Consider the following 14,691-nt stretch of genomic DNA (forward strand, 5'->3'; position numbering starts at 1 on the left):
CATTTACGACAAGCCATGGATGAATAAAAATCTTGAATAAATAACGTAGAAGCATGATAAAGAGGCCCAAACTAATAAAAACTGACATACAGTGGAACCTCGGCTTACAAATGCTCCATGTGAATTTTTCAGGATACGAACCGTCGTTTGGTCGATTTTTTGCTTCTGGATACAAAGGAAATTTCAGGATGCAAACTTACTCCTCAAAGGAGGTTCCTTAACCCTTTGACTGTTTTGGTCGTATATATACGTCTTACAAGCCACCGTGTTTGACGTATACGTACATACTCAAATTCTAGCAGCTTCAAATCAAGCAGGAGAAAGCTGGTAGGCTCACATGTGAGAGAATGGGTGTGTGTGGTCAGTGTGCACCGTATAAAAAAAGTCCTGCAGCACACAGTGTATAATGAGAAAAAAAAACTCTGACCATTTTTTTTTAATTAAAATGCTGAATTTGTGGAAGAACCTTGAAATGGAGCTCAAAGTAGGGGAAATGTTTGATTTTTGCAATGTTCGAAAGTAAACAAATGATGTCATTGCCCAGTAAATGTCCAACTAGCCATTCTAATATGCAGTCATGAATGGGTTGACATTATTTATACAATTATTACAATATTGCAGTAGTCTGTATAACAGTAAATCTTATATTTTTTGTTTGAATAAAAATTAAAAATAGAAAGCAAGAGTAATATCAGAGGGGCCTGGAGACATGACCGATGAACAAAGAAAATGTTATTTTAGAGCCAGGAATGTCTGCATTGTTCATTCTGGACCCTATTTTGAAATTGTCATATTTTTTAATTTTCGTGAAATTGGCCAAATTGTAAATTTCTGACCATGTTATTGGGTAGTTGAAATTAGTAAATGGGCAGTTTCTTGTACTCAATTGATAGAAAAAATGGAGTTCTAAAGAAATAGCTGTGAGTTTGGTCGACTGGAACAACGGAATTAGCCGAAAATAGGGCTCAAAGTAAGCGAAATCGCCGATTCGTAAATATTGCCAAGGTCGCTAACTTCGTGAGAGCATAATTCTGTAAGTTTTCCATCAAATTTTGTACTTTTGGTTTCATTACCATCAGGAAAAGATTCTCTATCATTTCATAAGAAAAAATAATTTTTTTTTTAATTTTTGCGACACCAGGAGAGACCTCAGGATAAGGGGTTGCGACAGTCAAGGGGTTAAATAAATAAATAAAAATATTTTTTTCTTTGCAAAGGTTACAATGTGTGTTTACATATCATAATATGAGTGGAGCAAAGAAAGCCACTATCATGCTGAGGCATTTTAGGAAGACATAACCTAATACTAATAGACTACTGAAGTCTAGACAGGTGAAAAGTGTACTAGTTGTGGTTACGAATGTTTTGCTGATGGTGGTGCCAACTACTAGCAGCCTTTTGAAGTTTCTCCTTACTATTATTATTATTACTAGTACATTGTATTATTATTGTTATAATAATTATTATAATATGTACATACTAATAATAATGATAATAATACGTAATAATAATTACATATAATATAATAATATAATAAAAAAAAAAAAAAATATAATAATATAATACGTAATAGTACAATAATAATAATTATAATAATAATGATATATTATAGGTAATGATATGTTATAGGTTGGTAGACAGCAACCGCCCAGGGAGGTACTACCGTCCTATCAAGTGAGTGTAAAACGAAAGCCTGTAATTGTTTTACATGATAGTAGGATTGCTGGTGTCCTTTTTTCTGTCTCATAAATGTGCAAGATTACAGGTACATCTTGCTACTTCTACTTAGACTTAGGTCACACTACACATACATGTACAAGCATATATATACACACCCTTCTGGGTTTTCTTCTATTTTCTTTCTAGTTCTTGTTCTTGTTTATTTCCTCTTACCTCCATGTGGAAGTGGAACAGAATTCTTCCTCCATAAGCCATGCACATTGTAAGAGGCAACTAAAATGCCAGAAGCAATGGGCTAGTAACCCCTTCTCCTGTATATATTACTAAATGTAAAAGGAGAAACTTTCGTTTTTCCTTTTGGGCCACCCCGCCTCGGTGGGATATGGCCGGTGTGTTGGAAGAAAGAATAATAATATGTACATACTGCGTATAATTTAGTTTGAGAACACCACCACAATGGTCACCAATGGAAATATAAAGGACCCCAATGGAAATAAGTCACTCTGTCTGACTTTTTTGGGTTATCCTAGGTTCTCTACACATATGCTGCTATGTATGATAATTCTATGTAACTGTATTTGTGTATACCTGAATAAACTTACTTACTTACTTACACATGTGCTTACGGAGCTGCCCTCGCGGTGCAAAGAATTCTTGTGATTTCCTTACGTTTTGTGCAGTTAAGCCGCCAGATTTCTTTCTTCTAATCATGGGTCCGAAGAAAGCAAGTGATAAGGACAGTGCCCAGAAGAAAAAGAGGACGATTTGCATGGAATTAAAGCAAGAAATCATTGATAAGCAAAGACTAGGTACAAGGGTTAAAGACTTAGCGAGTGAGTACAAGCGTAGCCCCTCTACTATATGTACAATACTAAAGCAGAGGGAGTCTATAAAGGCTATAGTGCCAGCAAAGGGCATTACAGTAATTTAAAAGCAGCAGACCTCTGTCAATGAAAAGATGGAAAAGCTGCTGTTGACATGGTTGGCAGAGAAACAGCTCACAGGAGATACGTAGTGTAGCGAGATAATTCTTAAGAAAAGTGTAAATATCGTATGTACACCAGATCTAATTCAGCCTCACAAACTCTGTTTTCTCTTATAATAACACCTCTGATGTTTTCACAGCGAGAATGCGCAACCACTCTCGTGACCACAATCCTCCTCCCTCCGCTGTCCATGTAATGACATATTTTATTCATTCTAGAGTGTATATCAGGTTTCTATGTTATTTATATTGTTTATTACGTCAAATTAGATGAATTGTGACAGATAAATAAGCCGTAGAGTTGATAATAGGGTTATTTTGTCATGCCTCCTGAGAGCAGGAACGAATTACAGTGGACCCCTCAACCAACGGCATTAATCCGTTCCAGAGAGCTTGCCATTAGTCGAATTTGCCGTTGGTCGAATTAATTTTCCCCATAAGAAATAATGGAAATAGAAATAATCCGTTCCTGACACCCCAAAGTATGAAAAAAAAAATTTTTTTAAAGATTAAATATAAATACTATACATACAGAAAAAATGACAAATAAATATAAAGCACTAATAAAATGGATAAATGAATATTTAACATCACACTTACCTTTATTGACTTATCTTTACTGACTCGACTTGTTGGTGTATGACAGACACTTAGGAGGCAAGAGGAAGACAAGTTTATTATGCTTCAATATGACGCTAATATCATCTCTACGGCTTATTTATCTATCACAATTCATTTAATATGACATTATAAACAATATTAATAACATAGAAACATGATACATACTCTAAAATGAATAAAATATGTCATAATGTTGGTGTATGACAAGACACGTAGGAGGCAAAAGGAAGACAAGTTTATTATGCTTCAATATGATGCTAATCTCATCTCTATGGCTTATTTTCTATCACAATTCATCTAATGTGACATTATAAACAATATTAATAACATAGAAACATGATATATACTCTAGAATGAATAAAATTTGCCATAATGTATGAGAGGAGTAAATGGTTTAAGTGTTATTGTTGAGTTTAAGGGAAACCACTGAGAGAAGCCATGTTGGTGGCGGTGGAGGCTTCTGTCAGCACCACCATCACACTTAAACAATGTATGTAATTTATATTATTATTATAATCAAAAAGAAGCGCTAAGCCAATGTAATTTATAAATTTATTTATTTATTTATTTATTTATTTATTTATTTATTTAGTAATTTAAGCATACATACAGAGGTACAAAAAATACAGTTAAGAGCAGCATGCCAAAGCCACTTATATGCATAGCATTACGGGCTGGCTTAAAATTAACTTAAGATTAACTAAGCAATGATGAAATCAGTGATAATAATAAGAATTATTATTATAATAAAAAAGAAGCGCTAAGCCACAAGGACTATACAGCGTATAAATAAGAAATATTTACATTTTAATTTATAAATAAGTTTATTCAGGTATACACAAATAGTTACATAGATTATGATACACAGCAGCATATGTGTAAAGTACCTAGGATAACCCAAAAAAGTCGGAGTGATTTACGCATTTCCATTGGGGTCCTTTTATACTTACTTAATATATTTACTTTTATGCTTACACTTTTATATTTACACTTACCTTGGAGATGTTAGTTTAATTAGTTAGTTTCATGGAGGAGATGCTTGCAGAGGTTTAGGGTAGTGGAAGATAGCAGGCCGGTGTATGTTCAGCGGATGTACACACATCCAACAACATTGGAGAGTTACTTTCGTGTCGTTTTTCTATCGCTTGCTTGCTTAACTTACTTGCTACACTGTTAATTCTACACTTTATCGCTGGCTAGCACTATAGCCTTTATCGATACCTGCTACATAAGTATCATACATATCATAGAATCAATGAATCACTGCAGAAGGCACATTCTCCCCTCTCTCTTCCTCCTCCACTTTGGTGCTTTGCTGAGTTTTTTCTTGAATTTTATTGTTTTTTTCCTTCTTTATCATAGGGCTGGCACTAGAAACTTTCATTGGGCCCATGTGGCTTATTTAGCGGTTACAAGCACTAAAAACACTGGAATACAAAATATATCGCAGGTACACTTAGAGTCAACCGAAACTGCTTGTAAACACTGGCACACTGGCTGTACATGGAGTCGTGGAGTGGCTGGAGCTGCTCAGGCCGCGCTCCAGCCCCATGGACAAGTTCGGGACGAACTTCGTTAGATGAGTTTTTTGCAGTTGGTAGAGCCATTTTTTTATGCCAAAGAGCGCCATTAGACGAATTTGCCATTATTTGATGCCGCCGTTAGTTAAGGGTCCACTGTAATTGCATTTCAGTTAATTTAAATGAGGAAAATTGACCCAGCATACAAACAAATCAGGGTACGAACAAGTCCACGGAACGGATGAAATTTGTAAGCCAAGGTTCCACTGTATATGGAGAGGTATTGGAGGGTGTGCTGGGCTGGGGCTATACGAGAGACAGGGAGAAGGCACCAGCAGTGTGTCTCAGTAAGTCATGCTTCACCATGATGTACGGATGTGTAAGCTCACGGCACTATCTATAAAATATTGTACAGTGGTCCCCGACATATGATGTCCCCAACCTAGGTTAAAACCGACCTACAATGCATTTCAGCGTAAAAATTTGACCTCGATGTACGTTGAAAAATTCGACCTACAGCATTCGTCCGGAATGCATCCACATGTATGTCCGGCCTGAGCGCACCTCAGCTGGCCTGCCTTCAGTTAGTGTGCCATCGTTTACAACCCAGAGCGGTCGCTCACACGCATAGATTCAGAACATTTTCTATTATTAAAGTGTTTTTAGTGCTTCTAACTGCTAAATAAGCCACCATGGGCTCAAAGAAAGCTTCTAATGCCAACCCTGTGAGACAAAGGGTGAAAATTACTATTGAAATGAAGGAGGAGATAATGAATAAGTAAGAAAGTGGAGTGCGTGCCTCTGAGCTGGCCAGGTTGTACAACAAACCCCAATCAACCATCTCTACTATCCTGGCCAACAAACAGGCAATCAAGGAAGCTGTTGTTGCAAAAGGTGCAAGTATCTTTATGAAACACAGATTGCAAGTGCTCGAAAACGTTGAGAGACTGTTATTGGCGTGGATAAACAAACAACAGTTATCAGGAGATAGCGTCTCTCACGTGATCATATGTGAAAAGGCAAAGCAGTTGCATGACAATTTAATTAAAAAAATGCCTACAACTAGTGGTGATGTGCGTGAATTTAAGGCCAGCAAAGGTTGGTTTGAGAGATTTAAGAATTGTAGTGGCATACATAGTGTGATAAGGCATGGTGAGGCTGCCAGTTCGGACCAAAAAGCAGCTGAAAAATATGTGAAGGAATTCAAGGAGTACATAGAAGCTGAAGAATTGAAACCTGAACAAGTGTTTAATTGTGACAAAACAGGCCTGTTTTGGAAGAAAATGCCAAACAGGACCTACATTACTCAGCCTATGAAAGACAGGCTTATACACAGGCTTATAAGACAGGCTTACTCTTTTGTTGTGTGGTAATGCTAGTGGTGATTGCAAAGTGAAGTCTTTATTGGTGTATCACTCTGAAAATCCCAGAGTGTTCAGGAAAAGCAATGTCCTCAAGGCTAATTTGTGTGTGATGTGGAGGGCAAACAGTAAGGCATGGGTCACTAGAGACTTTTTCTATGACTGGTTTCACCATGTGTTTGCCCCCACTGTGAAAAATTACCTCCTGGAAAATAAATTGGACCTTAAGTGCTTCCCGGTATTAGACAATGCTCCTGGTCATCCTTCAGACTTGGCAGAGCGAATTTCTGGGGACATGAGCTTCATCAAGGTTAAATTTTTGCCTCCTAATACCATTCCTCTCCTCCAGCCCATGGACCAGTAGGTCATTTCCAACTTCAAAAAACTACTCAAGAGCTATGTTTCAAAAGTGCTTTGAAGTGACCTCAGACACTCGATTGACCCTAAGAGAGTTTTGGAAAGATCACTTTAGTATCCTCAGTTGTGTAAACCTTTTAGGTAAGGCTTGGGAGGGAGTGACTAAGAGGACCTTGAAATCTACTTGGAGGAAATTGTGGCCACAATGTGTAGAACAGAGGGACTTTGAAGGGTTTGGGGCTAACCCTCAGGAGCCTATGGCAGTTGTGGAATCTATTGTGGCACTGGGGAAGTCCATGGGGTTGGAGGTTAGTGGGGAGGATGTGGAAGAGTTGGTGGAGGAGGACGATGAAGAACTACCACTGATGAGCTGCAAGAGCATCTGCAACAGCAAGAGGCCAGACCTGAGGAAACTGCTTCAGAGGAGGGGAGAGAGAAATTGAAGAAGTTGCCTTCTTCAAAGATTAAGGAAATGTGTGAAAAGTGGGTTGAAGTGCAAACCTTTATGGATGAAAATCACCCTCACACAGCTACTGCAAGCCGTGCTGGTGACTATTACAATGACGATGTTGTGAACGAGAGGTACAGAGCTCTATGGAAAGATTTGTGGTGCGACAGAGGTCCAGTGACTGTCAAGTTGTTCCCCGTGGCATTAAAAGAAGGGAAGTAACCCCAGAAAAGGACATGCTACCTAAAGTCCTCATGGAAGGGGATTCCCCTTCCAAAAAATAACCTACATCATCTCCCCTCCTCCCATCCCATCACTCATCAGCAGATCTTCAATAAAGGTAAGCGTCATTTATTGTTCATTACACAATAATAGTTTTTATGCATGTCTCCTTATTTGTGTGTGTAGGAAAATGTATATTTCATGTGGTAAATTTTTTTTTCCATACTCTGGGGTGTCAGGAACGGATTAATTTGATTTCCATTATTTCTTGTGGGAAAAATTAATTCAACCTACGATCATTTCATCTTACGATGGGCTCTCAGGAACGGATTAATATCGTAGGATGGGGGTCCACTGTACAATTATACCATTACTATCAATAAAGGTTATATACCTATCATATTTATTCCAGAATAATATTAGGGAGTGTGAGCAAGGTAATATTTAGTGAAGGGATTCAGGGAAACCGGTTATTTTTATATAGCCGGACTTGAGTCCTGGAAATGGGAAGTACAATGCCTGTACTTTAAAGGAGGGGTTTGGAATAGTGACATTTTGGAGGGATATGTTGTGTATCTTTATACGTATATGCTTCTAAACTGTTGTGTTCTGGGCATCTCTGCAAAAACAGTGATTATGTATGAGTAAGGTGAAAGTGTTGAATGATGATGAAAATTGTTTTCTTTTGGGGATTTTTTCTTTCTTTTTGGGTCACCCTGCCTCGGTGGGAGACGGCCAATTTGTTAAAAAAAAAAAAAACATAAATAATGTAGAAGCATGATAAAGATGCCCAAATTAATAAAAACTTACATTATATAGAGAGGCATTGAAGGGTGGAGGGCAGAGAGGGATAAAAACAAACAAACAAAAAAAGTGACTGCAACCAATACAGAAAACGTTACACACCTGAAGGGTAACTATAGAAGATCACTCTTACCCTGAAAAAAAGTGCAATTTTCTTGAAAAAAAAAAAAAAAGCAAGTAATCAGCTATGCATGTTTCCTAAAATATCTTGGAAGTAAGTCATTGACCTTTTTCATGCTGTATTACCATTGATAATAAACAGATTGAAAGGAATTTCCCAACAAACATAAAACTGAATGTTTTAATTTTGGGTGGTGACACTTTGGAAGTGTCAGTAAAGGGTCATTCCTCGATTAGCCACGAAATCATTTACCAATGGGGTCTTAGGCCCCTATCTCCGTCGTTAAGTGAGGAGAGGCTGTAGAAGGCCTTTTTATGACAAATTAGTGACAGGCTGTGCACAAATTATAGCCAATAAACTTAAGGAAATTCCACATGTGGTATTTTACAGCATTGAAGATGCTATTTTTTTTTTTTATTTACCCAGTATCTTGGAGGTTGAAATACTGTTTATCTTTTCTCCAAAATTTAGGCAGTCAGAATGGGTGGGGGGTGGGGGGTACTCCATGACACTGAGCATCTTGTTTGCCACAAAATATGGTATATGGTGTTTGAATTTGAGTTTGAACATGGAGTGGTGAAGGAGGCATAGGAAGCTCAAGCTCTTGGTCCAGCCTCCTAAGTTTTGATGAACATGATTGAGTCTTGTCATGTGTATATCTGAACCCCAGATAGACATCTACTTCCACCGTGTCATTGTTGTGTTACTTTGCAAGTAGTCTCACTTAACCCTTTCAGGGTCCATGCCATAGTTCTACGGCTTTGAGTTGAGGGTCCAAACTGTAGATCTACGCCATGAGCTCAGCTCACTCTGATAAGTTGTGAGCGGTAAATTTAGGCCTAGATATGAGAGAATACATCTATGTGGTATGTGTGCATCACCTAAAACAAATCCTGCAGCACAGTGCATAATGAGAGAAAAAACTGAGACCGTAATTTTCGACTAAAACAGCGACTTTGCAGTGTTTTTTAGTATGTTTTTTTATAGTTGTATTTGCAATTTCTTGGTCTCATTCAATAGAATGGAAGATATATTACAGACATAATGATTTTGGTTTTAGTACTGGAAATGACTAGAAACCGAGCTCAAAGTAGTGGAAATGTTAAATTTTTGCCGATGTTCAAGAGTAAACAAATGACCTCATACGTCTAATACACGCCAGCTGGTGGGTCTAATATATGTTCACAAATGTGGTGATATTATTTATACAATTATTACAATATTACATGACAGTAAATCTTCTAATTTTGGTTTGAATAAAAAAATCAATTATTATTATTATTATTATTAAAATAAAAAAGAAGTGCTAAACCACAAGGGCCAATAAAAAATCAAAATGGAATTCATTTGTAAAGCCTGAAAACATAATTAATGAACAGAGGAAATGTTAGTTCAGTGCCAGGAATACCTGCAGTGTTTATTCTGGACCCTATTTTGAAAGTGGAATATTTTGAACTTTGTGTTAAATTGGCCAAATTACCAATTTCCGATCATTTTATTTTGCAGTTGAAATGGTTGACGTGGCGATTTTTTGTGCTCAATCGATAGAATAGAAGTAATACTAGTGAAATAGCTAAGAATTTGGTTGACTGGAATAATATAATTGGCCTAAAATGGGAGTCAATGTCGGTAAAATCGCCGATACGTAAATATCGCTGACACATCAAAATTCGTGAGAGTATAATTTCATCAATTTTCCATCAAATTTCGTACCCTTTGTTTTATTACCTTCAGAAAAAGATTCTCTACCATTTCATAAGAAAATATAACAAAATTTTTTTTTTTAAATTCTTGGACCCTGGCGCACACTTTGAAATTTGGCCTCTGGACCCTGAAATGGTTAAAATGGGAAACATTTTAGAAATATAATTTAAGGGATACAGTATGCTAACTGCATTTACATTCTTGTTCCCAATAACCAGGAGCTGCACCTCATGTGGGTGGTATAAACTGCATTCAAAAACCAATACTATACAGTATATACATCTTAAGTTATATTACCTTATATCATACCCACAAGTTTTATTTACAGTATATATATTTGCATGAATTTATTTAATCAAATTTGTGGGGAAAAAAAAGGTAACGTGTACCAGTCATTTGGGGGTGAGAATGTTGTTACACATTGATATACATACATAAATTGATATATATGTATGCAAGCACAAAAACAAAAACAGTGTTCAAACTGACCACTTTATACATATGTATATACATTATTTAGTTACTTTACTTATTCCATCTAGTTCTTCAGGCTTCTTGTCTTAGTACAGATACTTTATTTTATAGAGAGACTTATATACTGCATTATTAGATAAAACTCAAAGGTCATTAATTCTTTACTACTGTATGATTCCCACCTTATATTTTTAACTACAGAAAATATTGTTTATCCATAATACATTTACCATTATCAACTCTTTTATTCTATGTTGCAAGTGGTCAAAGTTAATAATGAAAATGTTATTTGTAAAAACTGAACCATTCATGCGAGACAGAGTTAGACTTAACTGAAAATGAGGAAAAAGTTCAACTGCAATACCAGCATTGTTAAATGCCCACTTAAAAAATATACATCAACTTCCTGCAGCATTCAAATAAACCTTTGTGAAATATATCTCAGAATTTCTAAATTTATTATCTCTGATTAAATGGATTTCTTGTGTCCTCTTTCACACTAGGGTAAACCATCTCATAACACAGGATACATTCCTCAAAATTGTCATCCTATGTAAAATAGTGTTACTGAATGCAAAATAACTTGTGGAGAGTTACAAATGTTACACTCTTACCACTTTGAAAAATGCCAAAAGTTTTTTTTTTTTTTAAAACAACCTAATGTCAAATATAAATCTGATCTTACCTTACATTCTAATAGATGTTACTCACTGACATAGACATGTACAGTGTGTGTTCATGTGACCATGCTGGGCCTAGTTAGATGTACAGAGGCTTATCAACTCAATACTAGGGTACCATGCACATTCTTCTTTCTTTCAATGTACCAGCTGTATCCCACTGAGGTGGGGTGGCCCTTTGCTCCCGGCATTTTAGTCGCCTCTTACGACACGCATGGCTTACGGAGGAAGGATTCTGTTCCACTTCCCCATGGAGACCATGCACATGTAAACATATATATGATAGGCACATTTCCTTACCAAATTGTATGCTACTGGGTTCACTCTCCTGGTTACATGAGCCCTGTCATACCTATTCTTAAAACTACATATAGATCCTGCCTTTTAACCACTTCACTGTTTAAGTTGTCCCACTTCATGACCACTCTAAGACTAGACAAGTGTTGTTTCCTAACATCCCTGTGACTGTTCTTTCTTTTCAATTTCTAGCTGTGCCCTTAGTGTACCTGAGGTCTGCCACCCCAATAGACTCACCCTGTCTACCTTGTCAAATCATCTCAGTATTTTGTATGCTGTAATCATGTCACCTCTAGGCCTTCTGTCCTCTAATGACATTAGGCTTAACCCCTCTAGCCTGTCCTCATAGGTCATACTTCTCAGTTCTGGGCCTTGTCTTGCTGCAAATCTTTGCACTTTTCCAGCTTCTGTAAAGTGTGTAATAAATGCTTTATCAGATGTGGGTTTCATACTGGCACTGCATACCCCAAGATGGGACCGACATATGCCATGTATAGGGTTACAATGCCTCTTGTTGAGGCTCCTGAAAGTTACTCTTAAATTTATCAGTCTCACATTTGCTGCAGAAGTTATTTGGTTAAGGTGTACCTCAAGCAAGATGCTCGGGGGTCTAATCTCACCCCAGGTTCTTTCTTCTCTTTCAGGGAGGCTTGCAGCCTTTGTTCCAAGTTTGTATACTGCTTCTAGTCGTCTTTGCCCTTCTCTTGATTTTCATAACTTTTCATTTGCTGGGATTAAATTTTAATAGCCATATCACAGACAAATCATGCAGGTAGTCCAGCCTACTGCCCAGCATGAGGATTGTAAAATTTATAGTTTACTGTCCAAATTTTGCACATAGCTTATATGAGTATTTTCTTACCTTTTTTTTTTTTTTTTTTCCTTTAGATTTATGAAGAGCAATAACATAAGGTTCCTAACATTATGAAAGAAATGTTGCAATTTTGCAATGGCATTAAGCAAACATCACACTATGTAGGGTTGTGTTATGAGAGGATTTACTCTACATATATCTACTTTGCCCATTAAATTTTCTAAGTCCATCTCACCATATTAACATGTATTTGTATACTTTACAAACCTTATATGACAAAAATTACACTACATAAAATTATGAGAAATACAGGTATACACTATCTTTTTGATGAAGTTGATGTAACATAAACCATCACTTTTTTCAGAAGATTCTGGCTCAGTGATGAAAGATAGCTGAACATAGGTTGCATCTGCGAACGAGTTATTTTTACACTTGATCTAGAGTCTCCAGTCACAAGAATATTACTAGGGTCATTACATTTCTGCCACAACTCAATCATGAAGTCTAACTTATCTGAATCATCTGATGAATTTGAGCTTATCATAATGCCAGAAGTACTGACCTGAGCATCTGTGACAGCAAGCTCAAACTGGAGGGGAGTCACATTCTTCATCCATGGAACTTTTTTGGAAGTTTGCTTTCTCCCCACCCACAGTTGAGAGACTGCTACACAATGGTACTGTGCTAACCTACCATACTTTGTGCTTATTGGGACACTTTCTCCATCTGCTCCCTTTATGCGTTTCCCTGTGTCAGAATTTTCTTCTTGTGAAATGGACTTCCTTTTTTTATCACCTACAAAGGCTTCAATAACAGACACATCAACTTTCAAGCATTGTTGCAGGGCAAAATGAACTAATGAACAAGCAGCTTGCCCAATGTCATCTGCAGCAGTCATTAAATCCTTTCCACCAGACACTGCACCGTCAAATGTGATACTAAACTCAGGAATTTTAGAAAAATTTAGTGAAAATTTATAAGGTTTATTTTCTGGTTCACCTTCTGGCAATATCACTGACACCTCATCAGTTTCTTCCCTACTACTACCAACACCATTTTCTGACGTTTCTGAAGATGCTGTACTGTGTTTTACACTTTTTGTGGTTACTTCTCGTGTGTTTCCAGAAACTACCACAATTACTTCCTCATCATCTGACACATTGTCAATTTTGGTAAAATCTTTTGATGATGGAGAGATAATGTTGGATTTCAAGCTTACACTTGCTTTACTCTTCTTTTCAGAACACACATTTATAACCTCAACTGAATCCTGTGAAGCATCATCAGAGTCATCAAGTGTTATAATTTCCTCAATAGACTGGTCCACTTCTTTAGCAGGGTCATTTGTGAATATTTCTTTAAGTACTTCTGGCGATATTTTGATTGGTTTAAGAAAATCACTCAACGACTGCTTTCCTCTCAGTATATTCCCACAGATTTCTGCACTTTTACGGCACTTGTACTGAAACTCTACAAGAGGCCCATTTTTTAATCCCCTAGTACAGTTATGACTGTTTTCAAAAGGATCTTGTAGGCACAGTGCTGTATTTAACTGAATATTGACATTTTGCCTACAATACCGTACCATGCATGGGGGAAGACTATTCAAGTCTCTATCTATGAGAGCCTTCTTATCAATCAGCTTTCCAGCCAGTGGACATATGACCCATTTTGAAGCTTCAAACTTCCCATAGTAAGTAAAAAACTCTGTGACTAGCTCCATAACAGTCACACTGTGTTTCACTCTACTCCATTCACTCATATCTCGACTAAAAGAACAATCCCAGCCACTGATAACATTATCGAACTTTGTAGGGTGATTCTTCTTGAGATGTGCTACAGATGGAATTATGGGAGTGTCTCTTGACATAAGGTAAAAAAGCATAAGCATGGTCAGGGCATAATTAGTTATGAGAAACGTTGGCTGCCCTCCACCTGCCACACCCTGAAGAAAAGAGAGAGAACCTTCAGTACACAGAAATATGAAATATCAGGAAAAGGACAAAAAAAAAAAAAAAACACTAATGCAATTCATATCTACAAAACTAATGCAATTCATATCTAGAATATGTAAATATTTTCTAACTTTAGAGCAGGGTGTCCTGAGCCAAATGTCACCTAATGACAAGATATGTGGCTATATAAAAAACTCAATGCCCTAATAATGTATAGCTACAAAATTAATTTCCAAAATGACACAGTAGGTCCCGTCTTTCGATTATCTGAGACTCAAACGTTGCATAAGCGTCTCATTCACTGACGTGTCAGCTTTCTAAACTATTTATATAAAAACTGTCAGACACAGCAACATCTTGGGATCTTGATACAGGGAATTCTTCATCTGCCTAATCTAAAAGCATGGCCTACTTCCACTAGTAGAGTCTTCCACCAGTGACACAGCCTTACACTTTTTCACTTGATCTGTCTGCAGCACAGTAAAGGTCTGATAAAATAGACCAAAAGAGTACAGCACAAAAATTTTTATTACATAACTTTTCTGGTAAATAGATGCAGAGAATTCACATTGTGGAAATAAGAAGGAAATGCTGGAGTTACTAAAAGTATTATTCATAGGGCTGAGGAGGGGTTGCTAAGGTGAA

At 36.9% G+C, this 14,691-nt stretch overlaps 1 protein-coding gene across 1 annotated transcript in view; it reads right to left on the bottom strand.

Moving 5' to 3' along the window:
* Nucleotides 1-250: 250 nt before the first annotated feature.
* The window catches only part of LOC128695095 (speckle targeted PIP5K1A-regulated poly(A) polymerase-like), a 121,488-nt gene continuing 107,047 nt past the window's right edge, over nucleotides 251-14,691 (bottom strand). Inside the window, exon 8 of the mRNA XM_070091432.1 lies at nucleotides 251-14,036. Coding sequence (XP_069947533.1) covers nucleotides 12,408-14,036 — 1,629 coding nt within the window. The 3' untranslated portion in view covers nucleotides 251-12,407. The remainder of the gene's footprint in view (nucleotides 14,037-14,691) is intronic.

The sequence above is a fragment of the Cherax quadricarinatus genome, chromosome 35 (genome assembly GCF_038502225.1).
Source record: "Cherax quadricarinatus isolate ZL_2023a chromosome 35, ASM3850222v1, whole genome shotgun sequence".
Lineage (NCBI taxonomy): Eukaryota > Metazoa > Arthropoda > Malacostraca > Decapoda > Parastacidae > Cherax > Cherax quadricarinatus.